At 61.4% G+C, this 14,133-nt stretch overlaps 1 protein-coding gene across 3 annotated transcripts in view; it reads left to right on the plus strand.

Annotated features, from left to right (window-relative positions):
* SMG6 (SMG6 nonsense mediated mRNA decay factor) overlaps nt 1-14,133 on the plus strand; it is a 119,739-nt gene that overhangs the window by 102,510 nt on the left and 3,096 nt on the right. For 2 of the 3 annotated variants that reach the window (XM_054208535.1, XM_054208532.1), the window contains exons 15-18: nt 1,641-1,790; nt 9,143-9,296; nt 12,710-12,921; nt 13,210-13,291. In XM_054208535.1, coding sequence (XP_054064510.1) covers nt 1,641-1,790; nt 9,143-9,296; nt 12,710-12,921; nt 13,210-13,291 — 598 coding nt within the window. The remainder of the gene's footprint in view (nt 1-1,640; nt 1,791-9,142; nt 9,297-12,709; nt 12,922-13,209; nt 13,292-14,133) is intronic. The other variant, XM_054208533.1, reaches the window with a different exon arrangement.

The following is a 14,133-nucleotide window of genomic DNA, read 5'->3' on the forward strand; positions in this document are numbered from 1 at the left end:
GTGAGCCTGAGGGCTTCATCTTCCTCCTTCCCATGGTTAAAAAGTCACAAGGAGCAGAGAGTACGTGGTTGTGTGGCCAGGCGGGCGTGCGGTCCGGGTGAAATGATTGAGTACACGACTCTGCAGTGCTGGGGTTGTTCTAAATTAAGACCGCGAGCTCCTGCCCAAGTCCCTCCTGCTGACACATGCCACAGCAGCCTGCACGGGGCAGGGAGCGTAGCGATGCTGTTATCCCTCCGGGGCATCCTGGTGTGCAGGATCCGTCCCCCGCAGCCCTCTGGGGGCTCAGAGCAGGTCTTTCTGCCCAGGTGCCACCTGAGAACTCGTCCCAGCCCCATCACGACCCTTGGCTTTTGTGCAGAGAAGGGGAGATTAGTAATGGCAGGGCTTGGGACGGCCTGTGGTCGCTGCATTGGGGAACAAGGGGGTCTGGGTGAAACAAGGGGGCTGTCAGCAGCGGTGGCAGAGCTGGGCTCCTGGGCAGTATGTGTGCAGGCAGCTTCTGGTGGGACTCCTGTTGAGGAACAGGGACTTGTGGTCTCACCTTTGGGCAGGGAGCCACTGCAGAGAGCAGCAAAGCTGTGTGAGGGGGAACTGGCTTGTGGCTGATCCCCAGTTGGACACCAGCCACCACCTCCCACCCTCCTGTGTCCCGGAGATTTGAGCGTGGCCTTCACCTGGGATAGGAACAGCACGGCTCATTCTGGGGTCTCCAGTTCAGGCATACTGGGAAGGATCTGCAGACCTCCTGGTGGAGAGAGCCAGGGAAGGGTCTCTAGGAGAGGGTGAAGATGCAACGTGGTCCAAAAGTGCCTGGGTGGGCAGGAGGTTCAGCAAAGACAAGGTTCCTGGCCAGCAGAACCATGGCAAAGGCAGACTAGAAGTAGGATGCAAATGTTAACAGAGGAAGTAATTAACCGTTGAAATGACTGACCTCGAGACGCAGTGGATTCTCCATCATGTGGAGCTTTAAAGTCAAGATTGAACGTCTCCTTCTAAAACATCTGTTCCAGCCCAGCTGGAAGTTTTGGGGTGGGTGCAGGAATCTCTCTGGCCTACTCAGAGATCAAATCAGAGGAGAACGGCTCTTTGGTTCATGGATCCGAGTTCCCTGTCAAGATGATCAGCTCGTGTGCCTTGCCTCGGCTGAGGGAGCGGCGTTAGAGCAGCGCTGTACAGCCCCGGAGCAGGCAGGTGGGGAGAAAGAGCATTTGCTCCGAGGGATGTGCAGCCTTAACAGCTGGGCAAAGCAGAGAGACAGGGAAATACCCTGGTTTTACAGAACTGAAGCCTATAAAACATCAGGGACTCACCCAAGGCTGTGGGAAGAGTTTTCCAAGGTGAGGAAGAGGGTTTGATTTTAGAACAGAGCTTTAAGCAGGGCTGCCCCTTCCCTGCCCCACTGCCTCCTGTCTCACCTTGTCATTTCCTGGATGTTGACTATTTATTTATTTTGCTTGTTTCTTTTGGATGTTTAGAAATAGTTGCTCATCAGCAAGCGGTGGTGGACCGTGCCTGGCGGGGGTTTGTCTTCTCGAAGGGGGAGAGCAGAACGAGCGCGGTCCCTGCCACCAGCATCCCTTACCATGATTTCTCTCCTTTTTTTTTTTCCCCCCCCCACTTTCTGCGTTTCCCGGAAGAAGGAGGATGATGTGAGGATTGAGGCATTTGAAGATGATTCTGAAGCTGAAGGCAGCGGGGGAGAGATGGACATCAAGGAGCTCAGAGCCAAGAAGCAAGCCCTGGCCAGGAAAGTGGCTGAGCAGCAGCGTCGTCAAGACAAGATTCAGGTACGACGGGCTGTGCAGCTGCAGCGCCCGAGCTGGCTGAGGAGCTGCTTTGATTTTGAACACGGGCTGATCCTGCCTCACCGTGCCGATGGTGCTCAGCCATTTCCCTGCCACGCATCAGGACCAGCGGCCTCTCGGGATGTCCCGTAGCACCTTGAGCTTCCCGTGTGTAGGTGCCCCGTGCTGCTTCTGTGAAACCCAGCAGCAAGCTTAACTTTGCCTGCGGTGGAAGGGCCAAATCGGTGTTGCTGTCCCCCACCCAGGGTTAAATCTGCCCTCCCAGGCCCTGAGATGAATGTTTCGGGGACTCCTGGGACCCTCGTGAAGGCAGACACGGCTTCTCCATGGAGCTGCCAGCACACCCAGGAGCCCTGAGAGGGGAGCACCTTAACTGGTGGCTGTAAGGCAGTGCCTGTCCCCCGGCCCGCGGCAGGGCCTCCATGGCAGCGAGGTGCAGCAAGAAACGAGCTTTTCTGTGCAGCGGGGCACAGGCAGACAGGGGAGAGGGTGGGACGCGAACGGCCGAGTTCATGTTAGGAGCCAGCGGCAGGAAAAATAGCCTGCGAACGGCTGCTGCAGCCAGAGCGCTGCTTGCAAAGCGTTGCCATCGTTATGGGGACAAACAGATGGGATACAGGTGATCCTGGCCTGATCCGAACATGTTTCCCAGTGGGAGCTGGTGAAGTAAACTGGTTGGAGTGGGAGCAGACGCCTGGCGGTGCACACTGTTGCTTTAAGAGCAATCTCACATGCATGGCTGTTGGCTGCCTCGCCGCTCGCAACCCCTCTTCCTCCAGCCTCGCAGCCCAGATGAGGATTTCTCAGCAGAGGAAAAATTCTCCCTGGCTCCCCTCCCCCTCACCTCCGCCCTCTCTAATGCCCAGGGCCCTTCACTTCCATAATTCTTCATTTTCCAGCCTTGAACGTAAGCCAGACACATCTGTCTGGCCATATGCGTGAACTCTGCAGTGTGTGCCGAGGTGGTTGTAAAACAGGGCTGCTGAAGGCCCTACTGGGAGAGCGTGCACATGTGTACCCTCCGGCTACTGGCGCCGGGCCCAGAACCACTGCGCTTCGCTTTTCCAAACCCACCCCAACCTTTCAGATTTCGCCTTTTTTCTTTTTTTTTTTTTTTTCCTTTTTTCTTTTTCCTTCTTTTTTTTTTTTTTTCTTCTTTTCATTTGAATTTGGAGCAATTCATATCAAGGCGAAGAAGGTAGAAGTTGCGCCGGGAGGGAGGGGCCGCCCCCGCAAGCGAGTCCATTATTGTTGGCAGGTACCTGGGTCACATTAATACAAGGAGGAAGAAAGCGGCAGCGAACGAGTGAGAGATTGGAGAGATGGGCTGTAAATTAAAGCGGCCTGAAGCCTTCCAGCCTCCCAGGGTTGTTAAGCGGGAGGTGTAAGTAAATTCCCCACTTCCCACTGCCTTGTACAGACACAGCAAACAGGAACTGCACATGTTCGGGGAGGGCAGCGTGCGGCAGATCCCGGCCCCGGCGATTAGCCCAGCTGCAGCGGGGCCCCCCCGGGATGGCCGCTGCCCATTCTGCGGGGAGAGTGGGGGCTGCCTGATGTTGTCAGGGGCTTTCTCCCCCCGGCGTGCTCCTCCCTTCCTCCCCGGCCGTGCTGGGGCTGATGCTCGCAGGCGGAGAGAGGTCAAAATGAGGGTGTGGGCAGCTTCAGGGGCTGCACAGCTGAGAGCTGAGGTGCAGTTGGAGTCTGAAGGCGCGGGGTGGAGGAGAAGTCCTTGGGGCTTCGGTAAAGTCATCCAGCCTGTAGCTAGCTGGGAACAGCCTGGAGCAGAACATGTGTGCGGGCCCCGATCCTCTCCCTGCCCTGGTACTGACCACGCAGCCAGAGCCGGAGGAGCTGGGGTGGAAAGCGCTGCCTGGGGAACACAGGTCGGAGCCAGCTCAGCATCCACCCCCTCCGCTTTCCCCCCTCTCGGCCTGATGTCCTTGACCTTTCTGATCTTCTCAAGAGGTTTTGTGTTTCCTGGGACCTGGGGATCTTCTGCCTTCCCCGTTACAGCCCGTTTCTCTTGTTCAGTGCTCGCCTAGGGAGTTCACGCGTCGGCTGCTCTCTGAGTCCCCCTTTCATTATCCTGGGGACAAGCCACAGCGTCCACGTATTCACCTGAATCCAGCAGATGCGGCTCCTGCCTCAGCACAGCTGAGAGCCTCAGCTGCCCACGCACGGCTGTGTGGCTGTGCCAGGGTGCGGGGACTCGGGTCCGGAGAGCCCAGGTGCTGCAGCTGCCTCCCTTAGAGTCTGTGATGGCGTTTGCGGGGACCCAGGGTCAAAGCAGGGTTTGTGCGGGGCAAAGCCTTCATCTCTTGGCCATCTGTTTTCTTTCTGTGCCCAAGGGGAGCGCAGTGTCATGGCCTCACCTGGGACTTGCAGGGTTGTGCTTCTCGCGGCTAAATTCACTGCCTTCTCCCCGGCAGGTTTTCTTGCACTGTCCCTGCCTCTGCCGGGCTCCCCGCCTCTTGCAGCCCCGCTCTGCTGCCGATGGAGATCATCCACCCGATGCTTGTCCCAAGTTCTCTTCCCTGCGCTGCCTCAGCCGGCAGGGTGGCCCTGTGCGTCCTCATGGCAGCTCCCAAACCACAACCAGCGCTGGGGTGACATTTATAGCTCCAGGGGGATTTGGGCTTCACTGTGCTGCGTCGGTCCCTGCCCTGGCGGGGTGGCGCGAGCTGCTGGGGGAGCGTGGGTCCAGGCAGGGTAAATGGCAAACGGGGGTGGCCCTTGGCCAGCACCAGCTGCAGAGGGAACAGGAGAGCTCAGCGCCGTTCCCCTCCACGAGCTTGGACCCCAAAACCATCACTCAGAGTGGGGACAGATGGGCCAGAGCAGCGTTAAGTCGTAGTCTCTTGTGTCCCTGGGCAGCCCTGGTTGCGAGGAGGCAGCCCTTTGCTGCCTGGCCATGGGTTATGGGTTGGCTGCTGCTCCCTGGCTCCGCTGCCGGCCTGCCTCCGTCCTCACCACTTGCCCAGGCTGGGACGGAGCCATGTCACAGGCTGGTGACAGCAGCAATGCGTCAGGGTGAGGTGGGAGACCAGGCACGTACCTGGCTGCTGCCTGTATATTTGGAGGGGCGCGAGGCCGGGCAGGCAGGTGGACAAGAGGGAGGTGGCAGTGGCACTGGCAGGGCAGGCAGCGTTCTCCGGCAGGGCTGTGTCCCCAGCCAGCGCCGGGCCCCGCCGCGCTCCCAGCCGCCCCCGCTGCTTGGCCAGGCCCTTGGTCCATGCTGTTCAGCGTCCCCTGTCCTTTGTGCCGCCGCTGTGCGCTGGGAGCGGTCGAGTTTCCTGACCGGTTGAAAACATCCCACCTGAAACATAACAGGCTCTTCCTCTGGATGCTGCTATTGTTTTGCTCAGCATTACAGAAGCAGCTTAACCGGGGCGGCCAATTATGACATGTCTTCCCAAAATAGCCGCTCTCCTGTCCCTTCTGAGCCCACGGAACGGCCGCCCCCTTAAGATGCAGCCGCTCCTTTGTGGCGGTAGTGTGAGTAAGTGGCTAAATATAGCCGTATCCCATTCACGCTCTCCTCGGCGCGCAGGAACAATGCCGCGGGTGCACACGCGCCGACACGCACCTGCCTGGGAGCGGGTGCCTGCTGGCTGCGGAAGACGCACACCCACCCATGGCGGCTCCGCCACGGCGGCGGCCCCGGTTTGCTACCAGGCACGGGGCACGTTTACTCCCGAGGAAGACGCTTGGAGACGAACCTTGGGAGGAGGAAGCTCCTCGAGCAGAGACTAGAGAGGCATTGTTCTCGGCCCTGGAAAATCCGACTCCGATCCCCGCGGAGCGCGCGGGGCTGGAAGGGGCAGCGGCGCCGGGTTTCGCCGCGGTTGGAGAGCAGGTCGGGCCAGGAGAGGTGGTGGCAGGATGGTGACGGCCCATCCGACCTGGCAGAGCGCTGTGACCCCGTGCAACCCATCCCGAAGGCAGAGGGGCACTTGTCTCTGCCAGCTTTCGGCTCCAGGCCTCGCCGCCAGCCTGGCAGCGTGGGCAGAGGAGCTCTGGGATCCGTGTGCGGAGCCTCGGGGGGGGCCGATGGGGAGCCCCCTCCTATTCTGCCCTTGTGGTGGAGACCCTCAGGTCTCCCCTCGGCACTCTGCAGAAAGTAGTGCCCGTTGGCATGGCTCTCGGGGGACCGGTCCCCTGTCCACACTGGAAGCCCTCGGCCGGGCAGCGGCTTCCGGGGAATCCCCCAGGTGATCCCAGCTGATGGATGAGCTGGGAATTTGGGACTGTGTGTGCAGGAGTGTCTGATCTCAGTGCTGCCACCAGCTGGGGCAGCCGGGGGAGCCACCTCCGGCTCCGGCCCAGCTCCTGGGAGAAGCCCCCATGGCCGGAGCAGCAGGACGGGCAGGGGGGCTGCAGGTGGGAGCAGCTCGGACGGCCGCAACGTGCGGGTGCAGGAGGCAGGAAAAGGGGAGCTGCCTGGTCCCGGGTGGAGCAGGGACTCCCCCCAACCTCAGAGGTCCCCTGCCTCGTCTAGCACTGCAGGGTCGCTCAGCCATCGAGCCGTGCGGTGTGTTTAACCCCGTTAAGTCAAGGCTAAAATTCGTCCATCCTAAAGCGCTTGGGCCAGGGTGAAGCTATACCACCGCTGTTTTAACCGTGCCACTCTGCCCAAGGTCTTCTCCAAACCCCACCTCCCCACAAGGCACGCTGGCCACCATCTCCCTGTCCTCACAACGGGGAAACTGAGGCACAGTGCGACCAGCAGCTCGTTTCTGGCAGTGGCAGCGGCGCGGAAGCTGGGCTCCAGACACAGGCATCCCAATTCGCATCCCCACGCTCTCTTTCCTCCCCACGGGACTGTGCCCCACGGATCGGCAGAAGGGTTAACGCGGCGCTCGCCTCCCCGGTTCCCCGCACATGGGCTCCCTTTCATCTCTGGCCCGAGGCCAGCCAGCGTCCGCATGAATCACAGGCCACTCCTCTCCCCCCCGAAACCCCTTGGCCGGAGGCTTCTGCAGCCTTTTACTCACACAAACAAAAATAAATCTCGCTGCCGGCCTCTGAACTCTGCAAAGGCGAGTTTCCCTCTGGCTCCCCGAGCGGCCCGGAGCTGTGCGCGGGGACTTGGCACGCTCCCCGCCGACCTCGCTCTTTCACTCCCGGCGCATCCTGTGTCCTTCTCTCACCGGGCGGCCCGGCGAGCGGAATGGGACGTGACGGCCGGCACAAGCGTCGCTCGAGGCTGCCAGGAATCGGCCGGGTACGGCCTGCGAAAGCCGCTGGGGCAAATGCCACACACGAGGGTACTGCCCCCGCCCGCCGTCACCCCCGCGCCCCTCGGCCGGAGGGGTAGGTGAGCTTCCCACTCACGCTGAGCTCCTGAGGTCACCCGCACGGACCAGGACAAGCCCTGAGGTTAGGGAGCCGTATCGGGGTGCAGGTGTGGGTCCCCTCCTGCCACCAGCCCTTGGTCGCATAGGACTGTCGTCACCCGTCGGAGGCCACATGGTTTCGCCCCCCTCTTCCTGCAAGTTCGGGGCCATCGGCCCCTTTGGCCACCACACAAGGGGCGTGCCGCTTCGCTCTGGGTCTCTGCGTCGGCCAGCGGCGCCCTTCTGCATCTCCCCATGGCAGGTGGAGCTTGGTGGAGCTCAGCAGGGCCTGGTGCCTCCCAGGGACGAGCATCTCCTCCTGCACCCTCAGACCCCGGGCAGAAACCCCAAGTCCCTCTCTCCTCACAGCGAGGAGGTGCCGGGTTTGCCAACAGTGGGTCCCCGTGCCGCCGGGGAGCGCCTGCACCTCCTTGGGGGGAGGCAGAGCGCAGGCAGCGGTGGCACCCAGCATGTGGCTGGCTGTACAGGGATGCTGGTGCCATTGTAGCTGTCCCTGCGGGATGCGGGGCCGCGCGTCCTCGCGCTGTCGTGCCAGCTCAGTGCTGCCATGCAGCAGATGGGACCTGGCGCCCTCCCCGCTCTGCCCATCTCCCCTCGGGGTCGACGGAGGAGCTTCGGCCCCCCCGGATCGATGCTGCCAGGAGGCGGGTGGGAGGCACGTGGTGAGGTTATGGTTGCTGCCTTGCCTGGAGACACTTGTGGGAGGTGGCAGCATCAAGCCGCCTTGATTTAAAGCCAGATGACAACACTTGGAAATGGATTAAAAACTACTTCTTTTCCATGGCCACTGCTGGCCCGTGCAGCTCGGCGTTCCAGGGTGCCTCCGAGGCTTTGGCATGACTGCGGGAGGGTTCGGCTCCTCACCCCAGGCAGGGGGAGCTCCCCGTAACGTTGGGCAGAACAGGGTCAGTGGTCGCCTCCTGTCCCCGGGGCGCATCTTGTGGGTGCGAGCCCGGTCTCACAAGGGTTTCCATGGTGGATGTGTTCCACAGCAGTGCTGCTGTGCTCCGTGGGTGACCGGTTCCTATTAGAGGCAACAAACATCAGTGAGTCCAGGGAAGCTATTTTTAAGCAGAGGAAGCACTAGAATAGCATCCTGAGTTTTTTAAGCCTGTGACTTACTAAAGAGCCCCAGTCCTTCGATAGCGTCGAAAGTAATATGTGAGCTCTCGGGTTCCATTTTGGCAACTGGCATTGTCCGGAGGTCCAGGTGCAACCCCACAGGGTTGCTAGTAAGACCCAGCAGACCCTTCCCACGTATGTGTGAGCACCTCTGGTCTCCAGCAGGCGCAAAGGGCTCAGCCAAGGACAGTGCTGTGGGTTTCCAGGGCTGGAACCCACCTGGTTTCCCAGCTGGATGGAGGCAGAAAAGGCAAGGCACGTGCAGGAGAGTGGTGGGACACTGAGTGAGATACTCAGCCGAGCATCCCCGCCCCACAGACCTCCCGTCCTGCTGCCTGCTCAGGGTCACTGTGTTAGGATGCCGTTGGCAGGACTTGTTTGTCCCAAACTGGTTCATTTTGGCTGTTGTCACCTTGAGCTGTTTCCACCTGCAGTCCCAGAACCCGCTCCCTCCAGCCCCCTTTTCTCCCCGCTGTTTTCCGTCAGGGTCGGTCTCTTGGTACCGGTGCAGATAGTCGTGGCAACTGCCAGTCCCGTAAATGGGACAATTCCCAAAACACCTCCATTTTCAAGGCTGGTCCCAGTTGTTCTCCCCAGAGCCTGGACAGGGTTGTTCTCCTGGGAGAGTGCTCTCTTGGAGGCTTTCACCATCCCACTCATGTGTGCGCTGTGGACCTGCAAGAGTTGGTGTTGGTGTGCAGGTGGGATGGACGCGGCCTCCTGCCAGTCACCTTCACACAATGCCCTTGCTGCGGGAGGCCTGCGTGCCAGCCGGGCTTATCTTCTGTTCTCAGGGTCCACAGGTCATAGGGCTGACATCCTGCTTACTCATCATATGTCCTTCTCCTCTAGGCTGTGCTGAAAGACCAGAGTCAAATGAGGCAGATGGAGCTGGAGATCAGACCCGTCTTCCTGGTCCCAGACACCAATGGCTTCATCGACCACCTCAGCAGCTTGATAACTCTCCTGGACTGCAGGAAATTCATCCTGGTGGTGCCCCTGATCGGTGAGTAGGGCTGGCGTGAGGCGGGGGCTTCTCCTCTCCCTTGGCGTGGGCTGTCCCTTCATGCTGGCTCCCTCTCTCCCTGCCTCACGTGCCCGCAGTGCCTGTGTGGTCTGGGGCTGGACGGCTTCGTGCTGTGGCCGGCTGGCAGCAGAGGTGGAGCTGGCATCCATCCTGCCCTGTCTCATCCCGGCCACGGCCAGCGTTCCTTCAGCCCGTGTCACCCTTCTCCGTCCCTACCAGCTTTCTGCCCGCGGCGCTCAGCAAACTCCTCTCCTCCTGGTGCATTTGGGGGTGCCAGGGGCTGGGAGAGGCAGGCGGGTGTTAAATGGGATTTGGAGGGAATTTTGGAGGGAGCAAGGAGGAGGAATTGTTAAACAATCAGAGCAGATAGCTTATCCCAGCTGAGCTGGGGCTTAGGCAGCCTGAGCAAATGGCCGGCCTGTGTCCCAGCGTCTCAGAGCTGCTCAAGCCCAGCCCTTCTTTTTATCCTTATAAAGCTCGCAGTAAAACAGCAAGCTGGTTCCCGTTATTGGTAAACACTCACCCTGGCAGATAACGGCTGTGCTGCTGGGTGGTCTCCCAGGGTGGCGGGAGGATTTGGTTAGATGCCTTTGCTCTGATTGTTTGATCGCGCTCCGGGCTGGAGGTAGCGTTCCTCCGGCCAGTGTTGCTCCGGCACCCGTCCCGTCCCGGTGCCAACCTGGCATTTGGAGGATTCCCAAGGGCAGCAGGAGAGGCCGGGGCAGGAGCAGGGCCGAGCCTCGCAGAGCCCACAGCCTGTCCCCATCCCAGCCGCAGCCCTGGGAAGCCGGGGGCCAGCTCTGGCCTGTGGGCATCTCCAGCGTCCGGGCAGCGAGGTGTACGCGCCTCGATCTCCTGGCCGGCGGCACGCGGGGGTGCCTGCCCTCCAAGCCATTATGGGGCTTCCTTCTCATCCCCTGCTGTCCAGCAGACAGCTCTGCCGGCCCCAGAGCCCACGTCCAGCTGCTGCCCTTCCCCGCGAGGTGAACAGACCGGCTCAGGAGGGATTCCCGGGGCTGGGGACAGGACCCCTGGGTGGGGGAAGCAGGGCTGGCCGCCTGCCCAGCTCAGCACGGGGAGCTGCCGAGGTGCTCCGTGGCTTGGCGTCACAGTGCCAGGGCTTTGTGTGGAAGCGAAGGGAAGGAAGGCGGCAGCACCGGCAGAGCCCGGGCAGCCCCAGGGGCTGCGGAGCGTGTTAACACCTGAGAGAGCTGGGACCTGCCCAGGAGCCATGGCCCTGGCTCCCGGTGCGCTCCTGTGGTTGACGTGAGGCTTCTCCATCCGAGCCCCAGACAGGGGCAGCAGGTAGAGGAAAGGTGAAAACCCCGGTGCCGTCCCTGTCCGAGATGCTGCTGCCCTCAGCCTGCAGAAGGAGCCCGGCCTGGCCCACCCTGCCGCGGGCAGGAGGAGCCGCAGCGACTGGGCGCTTCGGTGTTCTCCTGTCCTGCTGCCTCCCTGCACAGCCCGTCACGGCGGGGACAGAGTAACTCCTCTCCCCCTGCCTGCCATCAGCCTCCCCTGCCGCTGCTGAAGCACCCTGAAGCCAGTGACCCCCTGTCCCTGCCCAGCACCCCCTGGGGTTGGTCGAATTCCCCCTCATTCCCGAGAAAAGCCGTCGGTGCTGAGACCCAGGTGCGGGCAGGAGGAACCTGTCCCCTCAGGCTAAGCTGGGGGCCCGTGGCTTCTGGGACAGAAGGTGCCCCATCGCCGGCACTGGGCACTCCTCCCCGCTCTTCCCGGGGATGCAGCAAGGGGTTAAGCACGCGGCTTCGCGTTGGGTTTGTTTCTCTTGCTCTTTAACCTGCTCCGTGCTCCTTGAGGCTGACCCCGCCATGGAGAAGCCAGGCCTGGTGCAGAAGCACAAACAAGCCTCCCCTTTGAAGCCTGTTTAGCTTGGAAGCAGGAAGGCGGATTTCGGGAGGGAATACCAGCTTTTCCTGTTTGATGTTCCGTTCTTGCACGGCTCCCCCCACCCCGGGCCCAGCCGTGCATTGTGTGGAAATGGCAGCATCAGGTCGGTAGCAAGAAGAGTTGCCGGCCAGCGAAGAGCAAAGCTCCATGCAGCTTTAATTTGAATACCCAGACAGTGAGTGCCAGTCTCACCATGGAACAGAGCGATCACGCAGGCTCCCCGGGCAGTGATTCACAGCACTGGGGAGAGGCCTCAGACCCCGAGCTCTCTTCCCCGAACCCCCAAGGAATGCATAGTTCCCACTTGAACTCAGGACTTGGCTCCAGGCTCGGAAACAATCTTCAGAAATGAAGCCATGGCTGAAACACACACATACACACACACACTGTGCGCGCAGAGGCTGCCTCGTGCACACGTGCACACCAGCTCTCTCGCGCGCACGCAGCCCCCGTGCACGGTCGCGGGCAAGGACGCTGGTGCGCGCATCTGGCCGTACGCTTGCGTGCCCGGCCTCGCCGCTGGCCTCCCCTTGCTCGCACACGCGCGTTAGCTCTCTGCCATGGAACAGCTCTTCCAGCAGCCCCGGTGCCGGAGGGTGGGTCCCTCCTGGAGCTCTGCTGGGGTCCCTTGGGCTTCTGCTGGGCTCGGGGGGCCGGAGCAGCTGGGGTTGCCGGCCCCTTGGCAGCAGTACAGCAGGCTCTAAGGCTCGATGGGCTCCAGTTAAGGCGAAATCTGGGCTGGGAATCTGCTTGATCCCAGGCTCGGGCTCGTCTCGAGCAGCATGTGTCAGGACAGATGTGCGAACCCAGATGGGTGAGGTGTTGGAGAGGCGTGTCCCCTGCTGGGAGCTTGGGACGGTGGCTTCAGGTGGGAAAATAGGGCCAGGACTTGTGCGGGAAACAGTGCCGGAGTGGGAACTGCCTGCTCCCACGCGTGACCCTGTTCCCGCCTGCAGCCCAGCAGTAGGAGGGCAGCAGCTTTTCATGGCCGTAATTAAGCAGAGAGAGCTGAGAGGTGCAGAGCCCGGCGGTGCAAGGCACGGCAGGAGGCACGGTGCTGGTGGCCATCGCCGTGCTCGGAGGCGGAGGAGCAGGCTGCGGTTTTCCGACACCTCCGGGACACACACGGAGGTGCCATCGGTTGTGAGGCAGCAGCATGGGGTGGGGGGCACAGCGGTGGTCCAGGCGTTTCACGGAGCAAAGCGAGGTGCCCTTAGGGAGCGTTACCCGCACGCTGCAGGGGCGAGGTGCCTGTGCTGCCGGGGCCGAGCCAGGTGACCCACGGAGGTGGAAGGCAGCAAAGCTTTTCCAGACCCGCAGCCAAGTCCAGGAGTGCAGGGACGCTGCGGCAGCTGAACCCAGATTTCCTGAGCCAGCTCCCAGTGCCCCGGCCCCGAGGCCTTGCCAACTTGCGTGCTCCAGCAGCAGGTCACGGGAGCACCTTGTCCCATAGTGACTGTACCTCCTCTTCCTGTTTGAAGTGATAAACGAGCTGGACGGCCTGGCCAAGGGCCCGGAGATGGAGCACCGGGCTGCAGGCTATGCCCGCCAAGTGCAGGAGAGAGCCAGGAAGTCCATCGAGTTCCTGGAGGAGCGATTTGAGAGCCGGGACAACTGCTTGAGGGCTCTGACCAGCCGAGGCAACGAGCTGGAGTCCATCTCCTTCCGCAGCGAAGACACCACGGGCCAGCAGGTAAGGGACATCCCAGCCCCAGGAGGACGGGACGCAGAGGCAGTGCTGGCGAGGGCTGGAGGCTCTTCTCCACTGTCTTCTTGGGGGAAACCAAGGATCCTGGGGACCGCGAGCTCTGGGCAGGGGGTAGGTCTGTCCCCACCTTTGCAGGCGGCTGAGCAGGCTCCTGCGGGATGCGTGTGTGCAGGCTCCGAGCAGCCCTGGGTGTCTTGAGGGCGGTGCAGAAATGGAGGTTGGTGGGGTTGCAGATTTTTCCCTGCCAGGGGTAATGTTGCCCTTTTCTTCCAGGGAAACAACGACGACCTGATTCTGTCCTGCTGCCTCCACTATTGCAATGACAAGGCCAAGGATTTCATGCCCTCCAACAAAGGTAGGACATCTTCAACATCCTCGTCGTCCCTTCTCTGTGGCATCCCACGGGCTCTTCTCGTTTCTCTTTCATGGCCCTCGGAGACAATCCTTCCCGCATTTTGCCGCTTTCAGCACCAAGGTGCCACCTCCTGCCTCCGGTCAGCCCCAGGCTGTGGTCCTTCCCACCGCATTGCCAAATGCGCACCTCACCGCGCTTTGGGGATGCCCCAGCCTGTGAGAAGCCCACCATAAATGCCCACAGGGCCGTTACACGGTGCTGGCAGCAGTGACGAAGGGCCAGAAAGAGCCTCCTCCCTGCAAGCCCCGGTGCCTCCTGGCGAGGGCTGTTTTCGCTCCCAAAGCCCAGTTGGCACCGGCCACGCATACTGGGACCAGACAGTCCCCGGGCTGTTGCCAGGGCAGTGGGGATGGGAATCGCATCAGCAGCTGCCCAAGAAATCAACCCGCATTTGTCAGTGCGAATTCTTAGCAGCTTAACTTGTCAGATTCACAGAGAAACCGTCACCAAATGTTTATGTGCAAATGATGCTGAATTTTGAAATCATGTGGATTATGGGGAATGGGGCCTGACAAGCTGACAGCCTCTGGTTTGTAACAAGGAGGCGCGTCACCAGTGCGGAGCAGAGGATGTTTATTGTTACACATTTCTTAAAGTGTCCGCACAAAACCTCCCGATCCCGCTTTCGGCAGCCTTCGGCCCCAGGCCTGCCTTCCCGACGAGCCCTCGCTCCCCTTCTTCCCAGCGCGGGCCAGCCAGAGCGCTCGCCCCGCCATCTTCAGCCCCAACACCGTGACCGTAGCCCGCGTTCCTGGCCACCCTCCCCTTCCCCTCGTCCTGCC

The sequence above is a fragment of the Rissa tridactyla genome, chromosome 7 (genome assembly GCF_028500815.1).
Source record: "Rissa tridactyla isolate bRisTri1 chromosome 7, bRisTri1.patW.cur.20221130, whole genome shotgun sequence".
Taxonomy (NCBI): domain Eukaryota; kingdom Metazoa; phylum Chordata; class Aves; order Charadriiformes; family Laridae; genus Rissa; species Rissa tridactyla.